Below are 20,708 nucleotides of genomic sequence, written 5' to 3'. Positions count from 1 at the left end.
CATGCAGTTCTGCTCTCTGTGGTTTCCATGATTTATTGACGGTAAGTGTTAAAGACTCTGAGTTTGTAACGATCGTCATAGCGATATAGACTGAGCCTGATGAGGTTGGCATCTTAAGACCAACGAAACGTTGCTCAACAAACATCTGACATTTTTGGAGTTTTTATTCTAATTTCTTGATTAGCTCTTACTGATCGTGTGCTTATGCACGGACCGTCAATAAATCATGAACCCAAGCTTTTGCCTATCTCATTTAATTTGTTTATCTTTGTTTCTTGACCCCAATAACTTTATCTCTATCTGTATGTCATGTTTTCGGCTTATGACTCGAGCATATAGTTAAATTTAATGTATGACTCGGTCATTAAGTTTTTGTTTGAAACTGTTTGTTCCTGTATACTAACATTCTTAACGTTGTCTTTAGTTTATCTTTCATTATATTGTCATAACCATATTTTTGAGTCACTGAGTATAATTTTATATCCCCTATGCATTGTAGTGTACAATTGTATTCTTACCGGTTTTTCCATTCCACGTATAGCTATATCTGTATTTACCTTTTATTAAGTACCTAACTTTCTATTCTTGTGTATCTGGGTCCAAGGGTGTATTCGGAAATGATGTTTTGGTCAGCTCTTAGGTTGGTATCTACTCCTACCTCTACTTAACTAACTGAGCGTCTGTTTAGGCACTGTAAACACCGTTTACTCAATCAGCTGATTTTGCAGCCAGTTTTGGAGTAGAACTTCTACTGTAGAAGTGAAGTCGTACTCGTATTATCTGTTTAATGAAACACGACCTTAAAATAAATAATGAAATTGAATATTTTCTGTACTACATCGTCTGCGAACTTGCCCCAATATCAGTTGATTGAGTAAATGGTGTTTACAGTGCCTGAACACACGCTCGGTTAGTTAAGTAGAGGTAGGAGTAGATACCAACCTAAGAGCTGACCAAAACATCATTTCCGAATACACCCCAAGAAACTTCTCTGGTACTGTAAATATATATTTATAACAGTTCTACTTATAGTTGATGTTTTATAGTATTAACGACTTTTTATCAGGAACTTTACATGTAGCCCAAGTATCTCAATCGAATTAACATCTAACTTTCTCTTAATATGCCTCACTCTTTGTTAGTATCACTGTCGTCGTGGTTCCAAGTCAAGTATATCTCATTCACTGAAAATGTGATATTACATTTTCCACTTTTTACATTAGAGACTCAATTCAACTGAAGTAAAATATCTATCTATAACTATCTTACAATTTCCATTTCTAGGCAATTCACTGTATGTATTTGTGTCTCAGGTTAAATCTTTTTAAAACCAACAACATTTTTTTATAAAATTTTTCGTACATAGTATATGATTACAAAAGAGTATGATAACAATGAATATTTTTTCATATTAAACACGTCAAGTAAAAAAATTAAATAAAAAATAATGTGATGAGATGTGTTGTTTACCCTTGTCAATTTAAATTAATAATAGTCGTACAATATCAACACTCTGAATAAGATATCAAAATGTAATTTTTCAGACATTGGTGTGGTAGTCGGGAAGGCATATCAAGCTTGACCTATTGGTTTGAGGATTCTGTACAGGAGCGCCGCTACCGTGAGCAAAAGGACGAACAATACCCTTGGTACGTTTTTACTTCCGCCCTCCTTTATCTGCTCATGTTCTTCGTGCAGATCATCTACCTGCCCGGGTAAGTGAACCGTTATTAATCATCTAGGATTAAAAGTTAAATTTATAACATACTAAGTTTCGTACCCTTATCGTAAACTACGGCTAATGCAACCAAAGGGAACGGTGGGTGAACGTTTGTGCCCGAGTTGGAATAGTTATTTATGTAACAAGTGTGGAAAAGACGATTTCCCGCACGAGTCGTGATTGACTCGCACAAGTGGCTGGAGTTGACGGGAACGAGTGCCAGTTGAGCACACGAGTGCGTAGTACGTGCAGAAATATCAAATGATCGTTCAAAAAAAAAAAAAAAGTAAATTTATGCCTCAAATATAAAAACAGAAATTGGATTAAATTGAAATTTTATTTTAGAAAATAAACTTTGAATTACTTAAACAGAACATTTTTAAAGAATTTTACAACTGTAATCAATTTTGTTAAAGGTCCCCACATCCACACAATGGGATTGTGGTTCCCAATGAAAAGTTCTAAAATTATAATAGGATATAGTTTAATGGAATTAACAAAAAAAGTCATTAAGAAGAAATTTTAGTTGAGAGTTGAGACTTACACCAGGTAGGGTTGTGATAGTTGTACACACACGGTATCTTAATTCATTCCCCACGAGATTTCTGGTATGTAGAAAAATTTTTTCATCATACTGCGCCAAAAGTAGAAACTTTCGTCGCGCTTCGCGGAACGAAAATCCCTTCTCTCAGCGCAGGATTGATGAAAAATCGTATACAACCCACCGGAGGAAACAAAGAATACCTCAGATCGCATGCTTATTGCCCTCGGCTTCGCCTCGGGCGTCAATTGCCTGCAATCTGAGACATTCTTTATTTTTCCTCCCTAGGTGAGTAATATACTATTTCCGATGTGCGGAAAAACCTTTGCCACATATCTTTTCCGCACACTATGCGGCAATAGTATGTTACGCACCTAGTGAGGGAGGTTAAGAATGTCTTAGATTTCACGTGAATGAATTCGAAGCTTCGCGTGACGAAAATTCCTTTTCTCGGCGCAGGATTGATGAAAAACAGAGTACGCACCACCTCCGGAGGTTAAGAAATGCATTAGATTTCACGTTAACCACCCACGGCTTCGCCTCGGGCGTTTACTTACGTGAAATATAAGACATTCTTAACCTCGCTTACTAGGAGCGTAATATACTATTTTCACACACTGTACGAAAAATTTTTGCCGCACACTTTTTCCGTACACTATGCACGAAAATCGATTTTCCATACTAAAAATAGTGCGAAAAACACCAATTTTCCGCACGCTATTGCAAAAATTTTATTCTAGCAAAGAGTGCTAAGTTCTATTTTGTGCTAGCGTACACTTAACACTGACCAATCATTTTTTTCTTTAGGGTCAAAATAGTATGTTACACATCTAAGAAATAAAAATAAAAAATGTCTCAGATCTCATGTGTCATATATAATTATTATATACTAGTAGCGCTCGCCTCCTGCGATAAAAAAATTTATCCTTACACGGTCATTTGTACGTCGCTCTATCAGGATGAAAAAATGAAGATGGGATATTTTTTCAAACTGACAGCAATAATAAATCAGAATTAGAAAATGTAATTTGGAAAAATTTTTGTTTTTGACTTAATTATAGGATATTAATTATTTAATATTACAAAGATTCTACGATATTTCTATTGTAGAATAATAATTGTAAAAATTTTAAGGATAAGTATTCTAATTTTGTTTTGGGACACGATAAAAAAAATTTTATGATCATTCTGAAATATTTAGTTTTTATAAAAAATTCAAAAAATATAAAGATTTTAATATATATATATATATATATATATATATACATAAAAGTAGTTATTAATATCTAAAAAATAATTATTTTAATTTAGTTTTATGATATACTAAAACAAATTTTTATGATTAATCTCTAATCTCTAATCTTATTTTCAGTATAATAAAACAACAATTACATTAAAATTAATTATCTCAATATTTTTTTATGCTATATTACAAGTTTAATTTACTAAGTTAAGCTTCTTTATTAATTTTCCGTTGAATTTTTTTTTTTTTTTTTTACAAAAATAAATACATCCAAAAAAAGTTTTTAAATTAATATCATGTATTATTATATCAAGTTTCATTTAGTTTATTATATTTTTATTGTTCGTCGTGGAAAGTATAAGTAAAAGGCAGAAGGGAAAGTTTACTGAAGTATCATGATTATTATAATTCATTAAAGAAAGATAGAGGATGTCTGTCTTCTCGTAGCAGGTAGGGATACTGGCGAGGATCACAAAGTTCATTTTGAATCAGTTTATTAGTTGTTTGATATCTTATTACATTTCTATTACATCATGAAATTATAATTACTTAGTTATATAAATTATCAATTCATTAAAAATTTAAGAATCACAATACGTGTGAAAATATGCAAAAAAATTACGTATAGAAATATAAACTATGTTAAAAGACTTTGAATTAATTTAACAAAACTAACCACCGTAATAAACACGTGTAAAAAAATAAAATTATTTATTTTTATAAACTTTCAAAATATACATATGTATAACGTAAATCTTCAAGTGGGTTGTGAATGCTGTAGGTAGAGTAGTGAGGAAATATCAGAAAATCTAACTCAATTAAAATAAGGGAGAAACTAATCAAATTTTCCTTTATTTGGTGGGAGAGTCGGGGTGTTGCATTTAATTATAATAAACTAATATATTGTGGAAAGCCTGTGGGTACTAAAAAATCGTGGGGGGTTTAGGGGTAGTTCTGGGCCTAAAAATTTGACCCTAACGAAAATATAAAAGAAATTAAATGATTTTACCTTTATTCTGTAGAGGGCATGTGGGGGAACTAGAAAATCGTGTGGGGGTTATTATGGGGGTAGTGGGGGATTTAGAAAAGTTAACCTAATTAAAATATAGGAAAAATTAAACGAATTTTTTCTTGTTTTATGGGGGAGGGGGTTGCAGGGCAACATTGTGGGTTTGTGGGGAGGGGGGGGCTTATTGTCAAATCCACCAAAATCACTGTGTAATATAAGAAGATATACACACATACTTGTGCTGCTTGTCCTAGCTAGAAGTGCACCATGTGCGAACTTTTTGTTTTTGTTTGGGCATTATTTTTATCATTGTAGATAAAAAAGTCAGTACATGTAATAAATTGTAGTACATAATATCTCTAAATAAGCTTTTTCCTCGATCACAATTATAGTTTGTTGTTTCTTCAACCCAAAATTGAATTAGCTCTCTGTAAAGACCGAGTAGTATAAAGTTTTTACTTGTGAGAGCACGTGTAAGTCAAAGTCCTTACAAAGTCACGAGCGACTTAACAAAGTTACGTTCAACTCGCTAGTAATCAAATTTACCTTCTTTATCTGCAAGATTGATGCAGCATGTTATAAATTTTACTCCTTATAATATCTACTCCTATGAAATTAAAATCCTTAGCTGTAGTTACAAAAAAAAAAAAAGTTCGATTTTATCGTAATCAGAATAGAAGTATTTTTAATTTTTAGTAACTTATTTCCCAGCATTCATTAACATTCATAATTAAATTTTTGATAAAAACAGGAGCATAACAGTCTATGGCTGCTTCACGGGTGGCTTAATATGTCTTTCAATACTGTCAGCCATCTCATGGTGGGCGAGCCGAATTACAGTCGACTCAAGAAAGTCTAATGCCACCAGTGAGGAAAGAATACTTCTTAGTCGAGCCATAAGGATCGTCGTCTATCTCGTAACTGTTAATTTGGCCGTCACTTCTAGCATCGTCACTCTGATCGATATTGAACCTAAGTGGGAAAGCAACATTGCGCCTGTATAAGTTAATTTTTTTCCCGATTATTAATGAAAAGCTGAAAATTCGAAACATAACAAAGCTGGAACTATTGTAGATGTACGTTGAGTGCGCAGCCATTGCTTTAGTTATTGGATGGGTACATTTAAGGGTGGGCTCGGTTCTAAAGCTCGGCATGATGACCTTATCCATCATCTCACTACTCATTGTGTTCTCTCAATTTGAGATCCTACGAAGTTATTACATGGACCCCAGGAATGAGTTAGAATTTTGACTATCATCCAAATAATTACACATCTATAAAAGATAATTACAACTTATATGTAATTGCTCATTACAGATTTCACCAAGTGAATTATCTCGTCCAGATAGGCTTTCTACTGGGACTCTTGATCCTCGTATTACACGTCTTCGATCGTAGAATCGAGTACACATCACGGACAGACTTTTTGTGGAAGAACAAGCTCAAAGTTGAGCAGGAACAAGTGGAAACTATTAGGGGCGTCAACAAGGTACTGCTAGAAAATCTTTTGCCCGCTCACGTAGCTGGCCACTTCCTTGCCACCCGAGAAAATCAGGTAGGTTATCATTAGTCAAAATAATATTTGGTTAATTAATTTATCCACTGTATAACAAACAGCCCCCCGTCTCGGCTTCGCCCGAGACTTACTTAATAAAACACCGTAGTGTGTTGACATGTAATGTGAAACATTATCAGTTAGAAATTTTACACATATTCCTGATACATCTTAGAACAAAAATCTTCTTATTAAAAACATATTTTTTCAGATTCCATATAGTTTATTCAATCAAATAATAAGGTGTAAAAATTTAAAAAAATAATTATGCTGAAAAGTACCGTACGTTCTTTATGCCATAAAATAATCGGTGGCCATAAGGAGCAGTTGATTTACAGTTTCTTCCCTTTAATTCACGAAAAGGGCTATTTTTTAAAGCTGTTAAGATTTTAAACCCCCAAAAAATTTATATTAAAAAAAAAATTTTTTTTTCTCTTATCTCACAATTTCATTACCAGAGCAACAAAGTCCTGGACCGTAAACCCTACATTTTTAATGCCACAAAAACACAAATACATTTTCTACTTATTTAAAAATCTGAAGTAGGATCTTTAAAGATTTCAGAGATTGCTGTGAGGGTACAATGAAAAGCTGATCTCTCACGTAATGGACTCTTTAGTTGTCGATTTTGAGGCTGCTGTTTCAATCTCGATAAATTTTCTGCGTCAGTTTCTTGACGCCTAAGTAAAATTTTATTCATTAGATACATTTGAAGTTTTTCTTTCAGTTCGACCTCTTGCGACTTTTGGCATGCTTAAAATTTTTGTGACCCCTAAAAGCTGTTTTCTGTCAACTTTGTTAAGTTCTAATATATTTGTTGGCAAGGTAGTTCGACGTCCGATGGATCTGAAAAAGACCAGTGAGCTTTTTAAGTTAACTCTTTCTTGACTGCAGTTAACAGCAATTGTGACTGCCTGGATACCTCAGGGTGATCTTCTCTGGCTTGCTGTTGAAGACCCAGACTGATTGGGAGAAAAATTACAAAGTCCGAAGCTTTGGGGCTAGTTGTAGTGCTCTTTCCCAACGTCTCCCGGTATAACGTCGAAGACGTTGGTGTCTAAAGCACCTTTTTTATTTGCAGATTCAGTTGTTTTGGTGATCTTAGATGGGGAAATTGGTTAGTGATACTTGTCCAGTGGAGGCTGTCCCGTTGGCTCAAGTTTTTTTTCCTTCATAGCTGTTATAGGTTTGCCCAACGCAGACCTTGGAGAGGATCAGTGATTCCTGGTAGAATGCTTAGAGTCGAGAGGGTAGTATAGGGTCGTCGGTCACCGGTTTTCCAGCCTTGCGAAAAACAACTCCGCTCACGACGCCAGCCAGTAAATGACTGACTTGGCTTAATAGTGTCCGTCTTAAGTTAATATAGTCTTCTAGTCGACGAATTGCTTCCGGAAATGGTAGTATAAATGTATTTGTTGGCAAGGTAGTTTACACTTAGATGGATCCTAAAAAGAACCGATGAAATTGATGGTTAGGTAGGGAACGTAAATACTCATAATGGCCCTAAAAAGCGCCAGTGGTGAAACTCCTAGGCTATTCTTTACAATTATTCCTGATGATGAAGAGCTGGCTACGGGTTGCTTGATTCTTACCCTGGAAGTCTTGATGTACGGAGAGTGTGATGGAGGGAGGTACGCCGCTGACCAAAGAATATCTCGTCTTCGGGTCGTTCCCCGGATAACCAACCGCTCATCGTTGAACGGGAACATGTGGGTAAGCGCGTTGGGGACGCGACCAAGAAGGTAGCCGTTGTGGCTGCCCGTGCCCCTCAGAGCTGTTTTCCCTGGCTTACATTTGTAGCCAAAAATTCTCTAACTGCACCAGGTGGGATGGTGGGACTGCCACACAACTCTGAAGAGTTGGTGCAGATTATGCTCTGGCTAGATATGTCTCCAGGCATTATGCCAGAGACGTCATCGGTTGGAATTAATTTTTTTTTTTGAACGCACTCGTAGAGATTCAGGGTGAATGGACACCTAGGTCCCTTCCCCCATAGAGAAGAGTATCGTCCGTAACCGGGATACCCAGCTGCAAGACTATCGTCAGCATTCTCTATACGGCTTGTTGAACTGCCAAATAAATAAACCAAAGCTCGACTACATCACTATTGAGACGCTCCGGCCTATTATAACCACACTTATTTAATTATGTTGCAGGTAGCCTCGATTTTATGTCGTCGCCATCTAGCGGATTTTACTGAACTAAAGTGAAAAGCTGGCGTATTTTTGCAAAACTTTGAGCTTATTCATTGCTATTGTTATTAAATTTTTTAAGATAAAAACTATACTAAAACCATCTAGGAAGTATCATGAATCAATGTGCAAAATTTCAGAAAAATCGGTTCAGTAGTTTTCGTGGTTAGCGATTACAACGGTTTTAGCGACTTTGCTTTATATATTAGTAAGATAACATTATGTGCCAAAATGAAAATCTTGACTTAAAGTAGTTGTTTCCTAATATATAGGTCAATCTTGTATATAGATTTTTTTTTTTTTTTATATTATAGTGCTCTACGTCCGGCTCCTTTTAATAAGGGCACTACTATGGGCACTTAGCACTTTGGAGAAGGAAAGGAAGAGGGATGGGAGGCCTTCTCCATTACTGGGAGGGGGGTAGGGGGAATTAGGCAATTTTGCTGCGAGGAGGTCGCCTAAACCCTCCTCGAGGAGCATTGCGTGGTGAAAAAGCACATGTGAAATATCACAGAGGTACTTGCCCGAAAAGTCGCACAGGCCGGGAATCGAACCCCACAGTCTCCCGCGTGTCAATCCACGACCTAGCCGACTGAGCCACCGCGCGCTCTTGTATATAGATATACAATGTACATACATCATCCCGTATGCAAAATATCAGAGTGAAATGTGAATGCCTTTGCGTATACTTATACATACATAAACATATACATCTATCTACTTGTACTCATGTGACAATGCGATGTTGCCACATACGCGATATTTACTTGGTTATCTTCCAAATTCAAACGAAGAGCACTTTTTTCATTACTATTACTTTGAAACTATGTATAAAAAAATCTCAAAAAAGTGTATGTGTTTCTCTACTGTCTAAGGTAGTTTTCAGTAGTTTTTCAATTATTTATAGGTATGTTATAAGTTACACTTTTTAAAATAATGGGGTTATGTAGTGTTTAAACCATTGCACCAATATTAAAAGAGTGATTTTTTGACGAGGATATTCCAATAACGACGTAGTACATCGGTCTCAAATTTTTTATACATATTGCTAAACGCTCATGTTAGTTTTACTGACAATTTTGTACCTTTTTAGATACTTTTGATTTAGGGAACAACTACCTTAAGCCCCAAACCAGAAATTAAAAGTATGTCTAGTATTGAGACCAATGCGTTAGATGTATTAAATTGTAACTATGAGGAATAAGAAAACAAATACCGTAGAAAAATCCAAATTAGTACTAAATTACTTGATATAAAAGATTCAAGTACAATTTTTCTTTTCGAAATGATTCTCTCTAACCTTTTGAGACGGCAAAAAAAAAATAAAAATAAAAAAAATCGTAAAATTCAACTTAAAAAAAAAAAAAAACGAAAAAAAGTATATGGCAGGACAAAAGTTTGCTGATAAACTTTATCTCATTTTTTTGACACTAAAAAAGGCACATTTTCTACAAAATCTCTTAGGTGACACCTTTATTTAAGCGCATGCTGAGAGCGCACAACTTTCCGGGAAAAGTAACGCACTCGCACACTCGCATGTTCTTAGTTCGTATTACCCCAGTATTCATCTCATCGTGAGAGAATGTGAGTAAAATTTCCAGGACAGATAAATTAGCCCAGAAAATAAGTTTATTAACTATGACGCAGCCCTACCTGACTTATCTGAATACTTTTTGGCGTACCAATCGCCAGTACTATTTGCGAGAAATTCATCTTTTTTTAAACTGTAGAGAATAAAAGAGAATAGCACTGTTTGTCATCATAAATAATTTTTTAGTCTCGAATGAAAACTCTATTGTTATGTTAGTGATTAGCTAAGGAATGCTCATCTATGCTGTTTTAAGAGTTTTTCACAATAGAGTTTTCTTGTAAGAATAAAAAATTATCTGTCGTGTCAAACAGTGCAATTCTCTTTTATTCTTTCATTGCAATGATTCAATATTCACCCATGGGGTATATATTGCTAATGTCAACTTGCGCCTGGCCTAAAAAATAGTCTCGATTAGACTTGTGGTTCTTGTAAAAATATAAGCTGATGAAAGTAGATCTATACTTTCAACAATAAACTGTAATACTTCTTATACTATTATAATATTATTGGTAATAATAATAATAATAATAATAATAATAATAATACTAATAATATTAATAATAGTATTTATTAAAGTACTTACTGATCACCCTGTATATTTATATTTTTACTTCTGATTACTAGGATCTATATCATGAGACTTACCGTAGTATTGCCGTAATGTTTGCTTCGATACCAAACTACAAAGAATTTTACGATGAAACAGACATCAACAAACAAGGACTTGAGTGTCTGAGGTTGCTGAACGAGATAATCTGCGATTTTGACAAATTGCTACTAAAGCCGAAATATTCGAGTATTGAAAAAATCAAGACAATCGGCAGCACTTATATGCTTGCCTGTGGTCTCAGTCCAGGAAAAGAAGATGGAGATGGACTGGTAATTACGATTGAAGTACGCAAATGATCATGAATAGGTTAAAAAAAGCAGTAATCATTGGCCTAATTTCAGATCAATTTGAATAAAATGCAAGAGCACAACGTTGTCGTGCTCGTTGAATTTGCAATATCCCTCATGACTTTGCTCAACCAAATTAATCAAGATTCGTTTCAACGGTTTAAGCTAAGAATAGGTACATGTTTGTGTATTTAATTCAATTAAAAAACACAAAAACCATAACCGTTGAAGGAAATTAACTCTTATTTTTTTCATTTTTCAGGATTGAATCATGGTCCCGTAATAGCTGGCGTGGTTGGTGCCCAGAAACCTCAGTACGACATCTGGGGCAATACGGTCAACGTAGCTTCTCGTATGGACAGTTGCGGTGAAATGGGCCGAATCCAAGTAACCGAAGACACCGCTAAGGTACTTATGAACGCTGGCTACGAACTTATCTGCCGTGGACCAACTTACGTGAAGGGCAAGGGTACCCTGACCACTTATTTTGTAAAAACACCCTTTGACGGCAAGAGAGATTAATAATTTTCATCATTGGCAAAAATAGATAAAGCTCTGTAAGAATGTTATTTTTCTTATGTGCATTTAAAGAGCAGCCTGACGTGTTGTGCGGCTTTTATTGAGTTTTGTTCAGAATTTCATTTCTACAAATGTAGAATTTTTGTTAATAATATTTATTATTTATTTATGACAAATGCTTGAATGAATACTTGTAAATATAGCTTGGAAGTGTATAAGAGAGAAATTATGAAAGTGACAATCTACTGTTAAAATATAGTAAAATATAGTATAACAGTGTTTTACACGGCTACTCCTTAGTACCTCTGATCTTCTGCCAAACTCTTATATTGTTTTCGAAGAGTAGAAAGTCAAATATACTTTGTTTGCTTAAGTCTTATAAAAAATAATTCATACGCCATTAAGACTTATACAAAAATAAGGGTTGAACTCGAGCTCTTAATGTATGTCTTACAGCTGGACAAAAATCTGTTATACATATACATGAATATATAAATTAGTATCCTCCTGTATTATGAAAGTTTTCATGTGGTGCATTCTATAAATCCCTTCTCAGCCCAACAAGTGCCTCCACATCCCTATCACGGTTCCTTACAGCCTCCCCCCCTCACAAAATAAAGGAAAACTTAAGTTATTCCTAAGAAATTTTTATTTAATAAAATCTGGGTAGACAAGAGTCTCCCACATCCCCCAAAATCTATTTTTATGCTATTTTTAAGTAATAGATGGTTTTTAAGTTGATGATGGCTCCCTCCCAAAATAGTGACGATACTGCCAGTATGACAAGAGTTGTTACTCTTGTGTGTATACAGACAGCAAAGATAATCAACTATTAAATTAAAAGGATGTTGAGCAAGTCAATTTGTTGTGCTCAAAGTAAAAAAAGTTAAAATAATGGTCACTGCATTATAAAATTTATGAAAGCATACTTAATGTACATGACAAATGTATACTTTCGCTCGTTTAATAGTTCATTGTAGTCTAATTGTATTTGGGTATAAAGAGATTAGATAGTGTTTAAGTTTTTCTATGTTTTTATCGTGCATCATTTAAATTGACGTAATAAACAATATTTTCGTTTAACCATGATTTTTCTCATTCGATACTTACAATTGAAAGTGTAAACCAGGGTATGCAGATGATCCACTGTCATTCGTATTAAGCCATCTTTCCATATCATGTCTCAATGGATATTATTAGATAACTATTAAGTATACGTGGAAAAACGTGTATTGTTCTTCTTTTATGAAGACACAATAAGTTATCGAAAAGTTATATCGTAGAGGGTAAAACAAGAATTTTTAATGACAATAAAATGTAATTGATTTAAAAAGCATAGTTGAATATATCTTGTATTGTATTGTATTAAGATTCCAACGTATACCCATTGCAGGGTTATTATGTATCCTATGTCCTTAATTTCTACCTTCCTTCATCTCTTCCGTAATTACCATCCTATCCCCCCCCCCCAAGTATGCGAGTCTTTCATGCAGACCCCTTGCAAAGTTCCCCTTAGACGACTTGGTCATCAATCCTACTGAGTACTATTTACAGGGCGAAGCGATTGTCTCAAGCACATTCCAGCTACGATAAAATTTAATGGAAAGATATTTTCCAATAAACTATCTAACTCGCTGTACCGACCTTTATATACCCAACAGTGACTTTACTCGATGAGCTGGCCAGGTGTTGGCTTTCCATAGAAAAGAAAGCCCCTGAAGGTCCAGGCATCACCAGAAAAATTGACTATTTGTTTTGAAATTCGGATAAGTGGTGTATCGATATCTTGAGTTATTGGGTTACCTTATCAAAAAAGATAAGCCAACATATAATTTTACTGTACGTATGCTCTCTTACGTGTCGTACGTAATGTTTTCGTTTATAAATATATTGCATATACTACATTCAAAAAATTTATTATTTTTTTTAATTTTTCCATAGTTCCAAAAACATATGGACAACATTCACACTGAAGTAAGCTTATTGATCTGAAATTATTAAATAAATAGATGAAATTTTGTACTTTTTTCGTTCAATATTTTACATTATAAGAAAACATTCTTACTAATTAATTTTATTACAGAGAGCACCCCTGTATTGTTACTGAAACTATCGTTAGCATTTATGTTCAGTACAGACTTGTTTATTATTCATCCTTTTTATCCATTCTACGCTGACAATGGAAGTGAATTAAAACATTAAAAAAATCGTGTGGGGGTGGTGGGGGATAAGGAAAAATCGTGTGGAGGGGCGGTGTAGGAGAAGTAGGGGGCTATACTCAATATTTATTGGGTTGAAATAACGTAGATACAAGACGAATTAGACCTTGATTTGTGGGTGGCGGTAGAGAGGCAGTGGGGGGAGGTGTTGGGTCTTTTGGGGGTAGTGGAGGGAAGTGGGGGTTATGTGATATGCCCCACACATTTAGCTATATCATACAGAAGGATATATCTCCGCCGATGTGTACAGATGAGTTTTTTTGATGTTTCATCCAGGTAACTGTTCTACATAAAATACAAGCATAAAATTTTTATATTGTTTAATCAGTTATTTGTTTTTATTAAAGCCAATGTGACATTTTTTTTGACAGTAGATTTTGAAAAAAAAAAAAAAAATTGCTTGGAAACAATGTATTTTGAATCTTCCCAGGGGTCACCATGACAGAGATGGTTTACCCTGGCGCCATCTGCTTTGAGCTTGTAAGGCAAACTTCTTTATTAGAAAGTGCCTTTTTATCTCATGTTAAGCGTTGCTGGCGTTCTGTCATTACAGCTGTTATAAGTTTCATAATTCAAGTAACAACTGTTCGTTGTCTCTGCTTAACCGTATATATCGCAACACTGAGAGCAAAACAGCGGGAAGACGCACCGATGGCACCGTTTGCATAGACTATATGCTAGACTGAAGAGATCGACTGCATCAATGATTAGGTTCTGGCATTCATAAGCTAGCCGCAAACAACCCCTGCTGCCCGGATAAGGCTTGAGGCCAGAGGGTGTAGAATCTTCCTTTAAGGAGAAGACAGCAAATTATTTGTTGGTCCCCAAGTTATTAAATTGCTCACTAGAAGCCATTTAAATTCGGGAAACCAGGGTTGAGAGGGCCATAAGGGGATTACTAGAATTCTCTGAGACTGTTATTCTCTCATCTTCTTAAGAATCTTGTGGATAATGCCAAAAGGAGGAAAAGCACACCAGGAAACGGATGACCAGGAAATCGTAAAGGCGTTGATTGTCTAGACATCCGGGTATTTTCCCACGAACAATAGATCTTACATATTTTGTTTATTATGGAAGCGAATAGATCCATTTCTGGAGCACCAAAGGACCGGCAGATCTCTTTAAATGCAAAATTGGCTAGTAGCCATTCGGTGTCAATATTGTTAAGCCTAGATCCATGGGCAGTTGGGTTGAGTCTTGAAGGTACGTATTCTGTAAGTACCCAACACTTCCTGTCCATGCACCATGTTCAGATCTCCTTTGCTAGATCATGAAGATCTTCGTATTTTGCACCACTCATTTTGTTGATATAGGCTAAGGCAGTTGAATTGTCGACTCTCAATAAGATTTGTTTACCGATCAGGAAGCTAGCGAAACACTTTAGGGTTAGAGAGGCAGCCTTGATTTTGAGCCAGTTTATGTGATTATTTCTCTCGTGCTCCGACCATAAGCTATGGGCACTTTCGCTTTCGCAAATAGCGCCCCAACCAACGTTTTAAGCATCTGAATGAATGGTAATATCGAATAAGTAACTTTTAATTCAGTTGTCAGCGACCAGGATCTGTTTCTACCACCACTGTAGTTCATCCTTAGCCTGTTCTGGTAAGTGGAGCATTATGTGATTGGCATATCCATAGTTGTAGAGGATCCGTTGTTTAAATTTTTCTAGACTCTTGTAGAATAGCCAACCATAGACGATTGCGGGGCAAGCTACTATTATTGTGCCAATAAGTGCGCTCAACTCTCCCAGAGAAAGACGATCAGACCAGATTAAACAGCCAAAATAGCCTGAAAACTTTAATCTTTTCTCCGAAGGCAGCGAAATCTTAAAATCGATAGAGTCGATAACAAACCTCAGGAACCTGATCCGTTGGTTTGGGACTAGCTCTCTCTTCTCCCAGTTGATGATGAATCCTACACCAGACAGAAGTGAGAGGAGCCTCTGAGAATGTCTGTTGCATTCTTCCTTTGTCCTTCCAAAAGCTAGGAAGTCATCTAAGTAAGCCACAATGCGTATTCCCTGTTGTCTAATAACCAAAAGAACTGGCTTTATAACTTTAGTAAAAATCCAAGGGGCCGAAAAAAGTCCGAAGAGAAGCGCCTCAAATTGGAATAGTTGGTTGCAGAAGTTAAATCTGATGAATCTCTTGTGGTCCTTGTCGATGGGAATTAGGAAGTACGCATCCTTAGAGTCCAATCTACACATGTAATCGTCTTTTAATAATAGATTCAAGCCTGTGCTCACATCTTCCATCTTAAAATTTTGATTTTCCACAAAGTTATGGAGTGGCTTCAGATTCAAAACAAATCTGTCCGATTTATCCTGCTTAGCCCACCTGAAAAAAACTGTCAGAATTCTATGTAGAATTACTTCTCTAGAACTTTCAGGAAAGCCATGTGGCATTACACATGGTTTTACATATGGCATTACATAAAGGGTTTTAGCTTGGTGATGCCATATGTAATTCCATATAGAAAAACACATGGAATTACTAATTGGAAAAAGAAAAAATTTCTATCATCTAGAAATAACTGCAAAATACTATAATGAGTTATTTGCGGTTAACAATTTGTCTTACCATCGGGATGATAACTCCAAAACAAGCGGGTTCAGCTGATTTTACTTCTATATAAAAAATTTTTATTTTTTTATTTTTTTTTTTATTCCTGAAATTTAACTTGAATCCCCTTGTTTTGGAGTTATCATCCTGATGGTAACACTAATAGTTCACAGTAAATGACGCATTACAGTATTCTGCAGTTATTTCTAGATGACAAAATTTTTTTCCTTCTTCCAATTTGTAATTCTATGTGTTTTTTCAAATGGAATTACATATGGCATCACCAAGCTAAAACCCTTTATGTAATGCCATACGTAAAACCATATGTAATGCCACACGGCTTTCCTGAAAGTATTACAGAAGTAATCACACATGGAATTCCGTCTTTCTTTTTCAGGTGGGAGGCACTAGGAAGAATGTTGACAGGAATTGACCTTCAACGTCATTAACGATTTTTACTGCCCCAATCATCCGAAATCTATCGATGGCTTTTTGAATACGAGTGTGCTCTTCCTTGGACAACATAATATGAGGAGGTGGGCGGGTTTGGTATGAGTGAGAGAGAAAGTCGATCTTATAACCTCGAACGGCTTCTAGTATGAATGGATCTGAGGTAATCAGCTCCAACTTTTCTATGAAGCGGGAAAGTCTGCCAGCTGCTCTTACCTGGCCTAGCGTCTGTCTCTCTAAAGTTGACATTGGGCATAAAAAAAATTCGCTAGCTGCGCCCGCTGCTGGCTGGGTCTCCTGTAAGGGCGAGAGGCGCTCAATGGGCGCTGTTGTCCTCGGAAGCCCCACCTGCTTGCCTCTCGTCTGTAGGTAGGGCTGTTCCGGTTTAAAGTGTTCTCCTTGACCTTTTCAGACTAAGTTCCTTGGCCGACTTTTCTAAAGCTTTAACCCCATCAAGGTGAGCTTTTAAATCATCACCAAAGATAAACGAAGTTGAAAACGACTCCTTTAAGAGTTTTTGAATCTTGTCGTCAAATCTTCCAGCAAGGATAGATTTCCTAGAGACGTTTAACTGGTAAAACAGTTCGGCTGATGCCTTGATACCATTCGCTATAGGGATTAGGAGAGCTTCTTTACCTGGAGAGTCGTCTAACCCGTCAAGCACTTGACAAAATGATGATGTTGCAGCCGATACAGCCATGGCAGCTAAGCTCTGGTGGTTTTTAAATATTCCGTCTTTGACTAGAATTTTTTCTTGGACGAGAAAGGTTAGCTCCTGATTTATAGCCGGAGAAACGAAATTTAAACAGCCTTTCATGGAAATTGACGACAAGGTGCTTTTGACATCCTTGGGAAGTCCTGATTTAATCCAACTAAAAATCATCTTGGACACGTGGTCATCGAGCTCGAGTGGCGGTGGCTTGCTCTTCTCTGGGTTCTCTCCCAGGTATATAGCTGTGTCCTTCTCGTATTCCTTCACTTTTTTGTTGTCATCTTCAGCACTTTCCGAGTGGTGCAGAGAGTCCGGCTGCTTAGTCTTGTCCTTATCATCGACCCTCAGAGCTCTTTGGATGTCTACAATAAAAAATGATGGGAACGAATGAAAAAACGAGTCTTTATACCCAAACTTAAACTGTGATTACAATAAAAAATTTGCTCATTGCCCTCGTGTCATTTCTGGGCATCCAGCCGTATTAAACTCCTGTTATAAAATATAACGAACTTGAGGCACCCAGCTAAAGCACGAGGATCGAGCAACCGACAAAAGTAATCGGAAGGACATATATAGTAGCGTCAACAAGTCACACGCGCAATCTGTTTCCTGATGACACGGATACTGTTGATACGAGTAATCTGCAAGAAAAACAAAAGGAGGATAGATTATAATATTCTTACCATTGAAGGTTAGTTCCTTGTCATCACTGCAGTACATCTCCTTGGCAACGAGAGCGAGCACTTCTTCTAAGAAACGCCTCTTTTCCAAGAGATGTTGGCAGGCTGCGGAGTCCATTGCCTGAACGTGCGACGTCAAAGAGTGCCTTAAAAAAAATGAAGCCTTAAGGAGGGGATCGAGTCTGGTGGGAGTAGTCCAGCTATCGTAGGCTAGTTCTTTTTTGTTTCTCTCTTTTAAAAAAGAAATTCTCTGAACAGTGGCGCCATGTAGCGATAAAAAAGGGTACTACAAAATTATGTCCTCGAACAAGACGAAGGAAGTATAATTGCATGATGATGGCCATAGTACGATATATGAGCATAGTTCCTTCGCAAGAACAGCGCTGGCTATTAGCTTAAATTGATGAAAAAAATAGTAATATTAATTATTTTTTTAATAAAACCCGCACATTAAAAAGAAAATGAGACATTGCATTAAACCGTTATTGCATAAATGGTTAAACTGACATTATATTCTATGATAAAAGCTTGTAGATTGTAGAAAGCACCCAACGCCATTTGTGGTTACAATTCGCTGGGTGCAGGTGGTTGGAGGGGATAGCCAAAACGATCTAAGGGACCATAGTGAGAATTTAGTGCAGTTCCGGTGACGAAGCATGCAGATGATGCCATCAACGTGCGTATACATATATATTTGTCAAGTAACTTCGAAACTGCTCTGACCTGCAAGTTTTCCCTCTAAGCTGTGGTCTGTCGTCTGCACATTTTGGCACCTGAGTATCCCTTTTTTGATGCTGTAGTGGAGGCGCTGCGTGCTATGCAACCATTATAGATTACAGGCTGCATAGGCGACAGCAACGCCCTCCATTTTTCTATCCTTAAATATTGTGGCTAACATTTGAAGTTCAATGACTAGGCTTTCGAGTTTCAATCCAAGTACGATTTGTTTGACCACTTACAGTCTTCATGTATCTGTAAAGTCCACGAAGTTTATGGCTAAACTGTATACATATATTTATACCGACAATGCTGACATCTAACGGGTAGATTTTCATACTACAGCGTTGGCTGCGATGGTCAAAAGTTAGATACCAACCGCAACCTTCAGAGCGCCACCGCTGGCCAAGCTGTGAACTATCGCTGATGTACGCATATGCATATATATATATATATATATATATATATATAGTTCACAGCAATAGTTCATAGTTTGGCTGGCAGTGGCGCTGATAAAGAAGCGCTCTAAGGGTTGGCATCTAACTTTTGACCATCGCGGCCAACGCTGTCATACTAATTTATGTTGGTTTTTTGATCCAGAAAATAAATTCTTCAACCTCATTAAATTCTAGTTGCTATACGGTACTGCAAAATGTGGCACTAGTAGAGTTCACAGAAAACCATAGAAACTACTTGGAATTTATATTACGGGATGGAGGGGCCACAATGAGTGATACAATTCAGAACGCCAACATTTTGATCTACTCAAAAAATGCAAAAAAAATAACACGTTCTAACAAACGTGTTATTCATTTTTCCGATAGAATTATTTTTAATAAAATTCTGAAGGATGAACTAAAACCGTTTTCTGATGACAGGTCTCTTATTACTAAATAATTAATGCTAAGGTAACAGCTGCAATGGCCATTTTATTTGTATTTTTTTGTTAATTCTTTTTTTTTTCTAGAACCGAATGCAATACAGTTTAATAAAATACCAACAAGCACGTATGTTATAAGGATTACAACAATATTATGAATTATAATAAATTTTTTTAATTTACTTACAAACTGTAATTTTTACATAAACTTCAGGAAAAATGAAATACCACTCCGGTTACGTTTGCGAAAATATCTGGTAGATGGTGAAAAGTTAGTATTAGCTGTATCTACCTTTTTCAAGCTACTACTAATTTTAATAATCAATAAATTATCGTTTTAAATTTCGATTCTAGACGAAAACGTGAGGCTTTAGGTGATATCACCAGTGACCTTTTGCGGTAAGAACCTATGAGGAAAAAGAAATGGACAAAACGGTACCTATTTTTTTTATTTTATTTATAAAATACATATTTTCATTTTTTTGTGTCATTTCAAAGTTAATTAAATTCAGTTAGTGAAAGGGATTATACAACTGTTAAAATTGATACCACTTTGGTCTCCGTAAGGTTGGAAAACTGCTTTCGGAATTTCGTCAGTTTGACGACGTGGAAGAAGTTCGAAGACATGAAGGTATATAAAATCTGTATCTTCTAAAGGTTTGTTTATTTGATAAACTCATTAATTAACTTTTTTTCTTTTTTACAGTATCTCCCGAATCGTTCTGCCAAAAGCTTTCGAACAAGGTCGAAATTAAAAAAAATGATATCGATGATTTAGATCTGAGCAACGTGAAAAAAGATATTCTAATGGAGCTTAGAAATCACGTGTTTGAGTAACTAATCCGATCTATCACGTTTTATGTATTTGTTGGTTTTTATATACCAGTCGCTTTTATTGTATTTAAAATTTTTTGTATTTATTATTTTATTGTTTTAAATGTTTTTAATTTTTTTTTTTTTTTTTTAATTATTTTTGTAACATCGGTGAACTATAGTTACTAAAAAATTTTTTTCCCCGCTTCGTTTCTTCGGAATTTTCCATGTCGACTTAAAAGTACTTTCGAACAGGGACCAACGTGCATTTGAAAAGAGATGAATCACCTGCAAACTCTATTCGTAGCTGCAGCACATCGACCAACTATGATTCATGCAAACGCACGTTGGCCTATGCTGACTGGAAACGAGAAGCAAATAATAATAGATTAGTATTTGGACCACAACT

General features: G+C 35.9%; 1 protein-coding gene across 1 annotated transcript in view; it reads left to right on the top strand.

Moving 5' to 3' along the window:
• Adcy2 (adenylate cyclase type 2 Ac76E) overlaps positions 1 to 11,823 on the top strand; it is a 123,065-nt gene extending 111,242 nt beyond the window's left edge. The window contains exons 14-20 of the mRNA XM_089594451.1: positions 1,545 to 1,715; positions 5,265 to 5,511; positions 5,588 to 5,751; positions 5,831 to 6,068; positions 10,476 to 10,730; positions 10,803 to 10,923; positions 11,011 to 11,823. Of these exons, the coding sequence (XP_089450577.1) occupies positions 1,545 to 1,715; positions 5,265 to 5,511; positions 5,588 to 5,751; positions 5,831 to 6,068; positions 10,476 to 10,730; positions 10,803 to 10,923; positions 11,011 to 11,270 (1,456 nt within the window). The 3' untranslated portion in view covers positions 11,271 to 11,823. The remainder of the gene's footprint in view (positions 1 to 1,544; positions 1,716 to 5,264; positions 5,512 to 5,587; positions 5,752 to 5,830; positions 6,069 to 10,475; positions 10,731 to 10,802; positions 10,924 to 11,010) is intronic.
• The last annotated feature ends 8,885 nt before the right edge of the window (positions 11,824 to 20,708 follow it).

The sequence above is a fragment of the Copidosoma floridanum genome, unplaced genomic scaffold (genome assembly GCF_036245765.1).
Source record: "Copidosoma floridanum isolate Cflo_tuat_1 unplaced genomic scaffold, Cflo_Japanese_pri ptg000021l, whole genome shotgun sequence".
In the NCBI taxonomy this organism is placed as follows: Eukaryota; Metazoa; Arthropoda; class Insecta; order Hymenoptera; family Encyrtidae; genus Copidosoma; species Copidosoma floridanum.
This window is presented reverse-complemented; position numbering and strand designations above follow the sequence as displayed.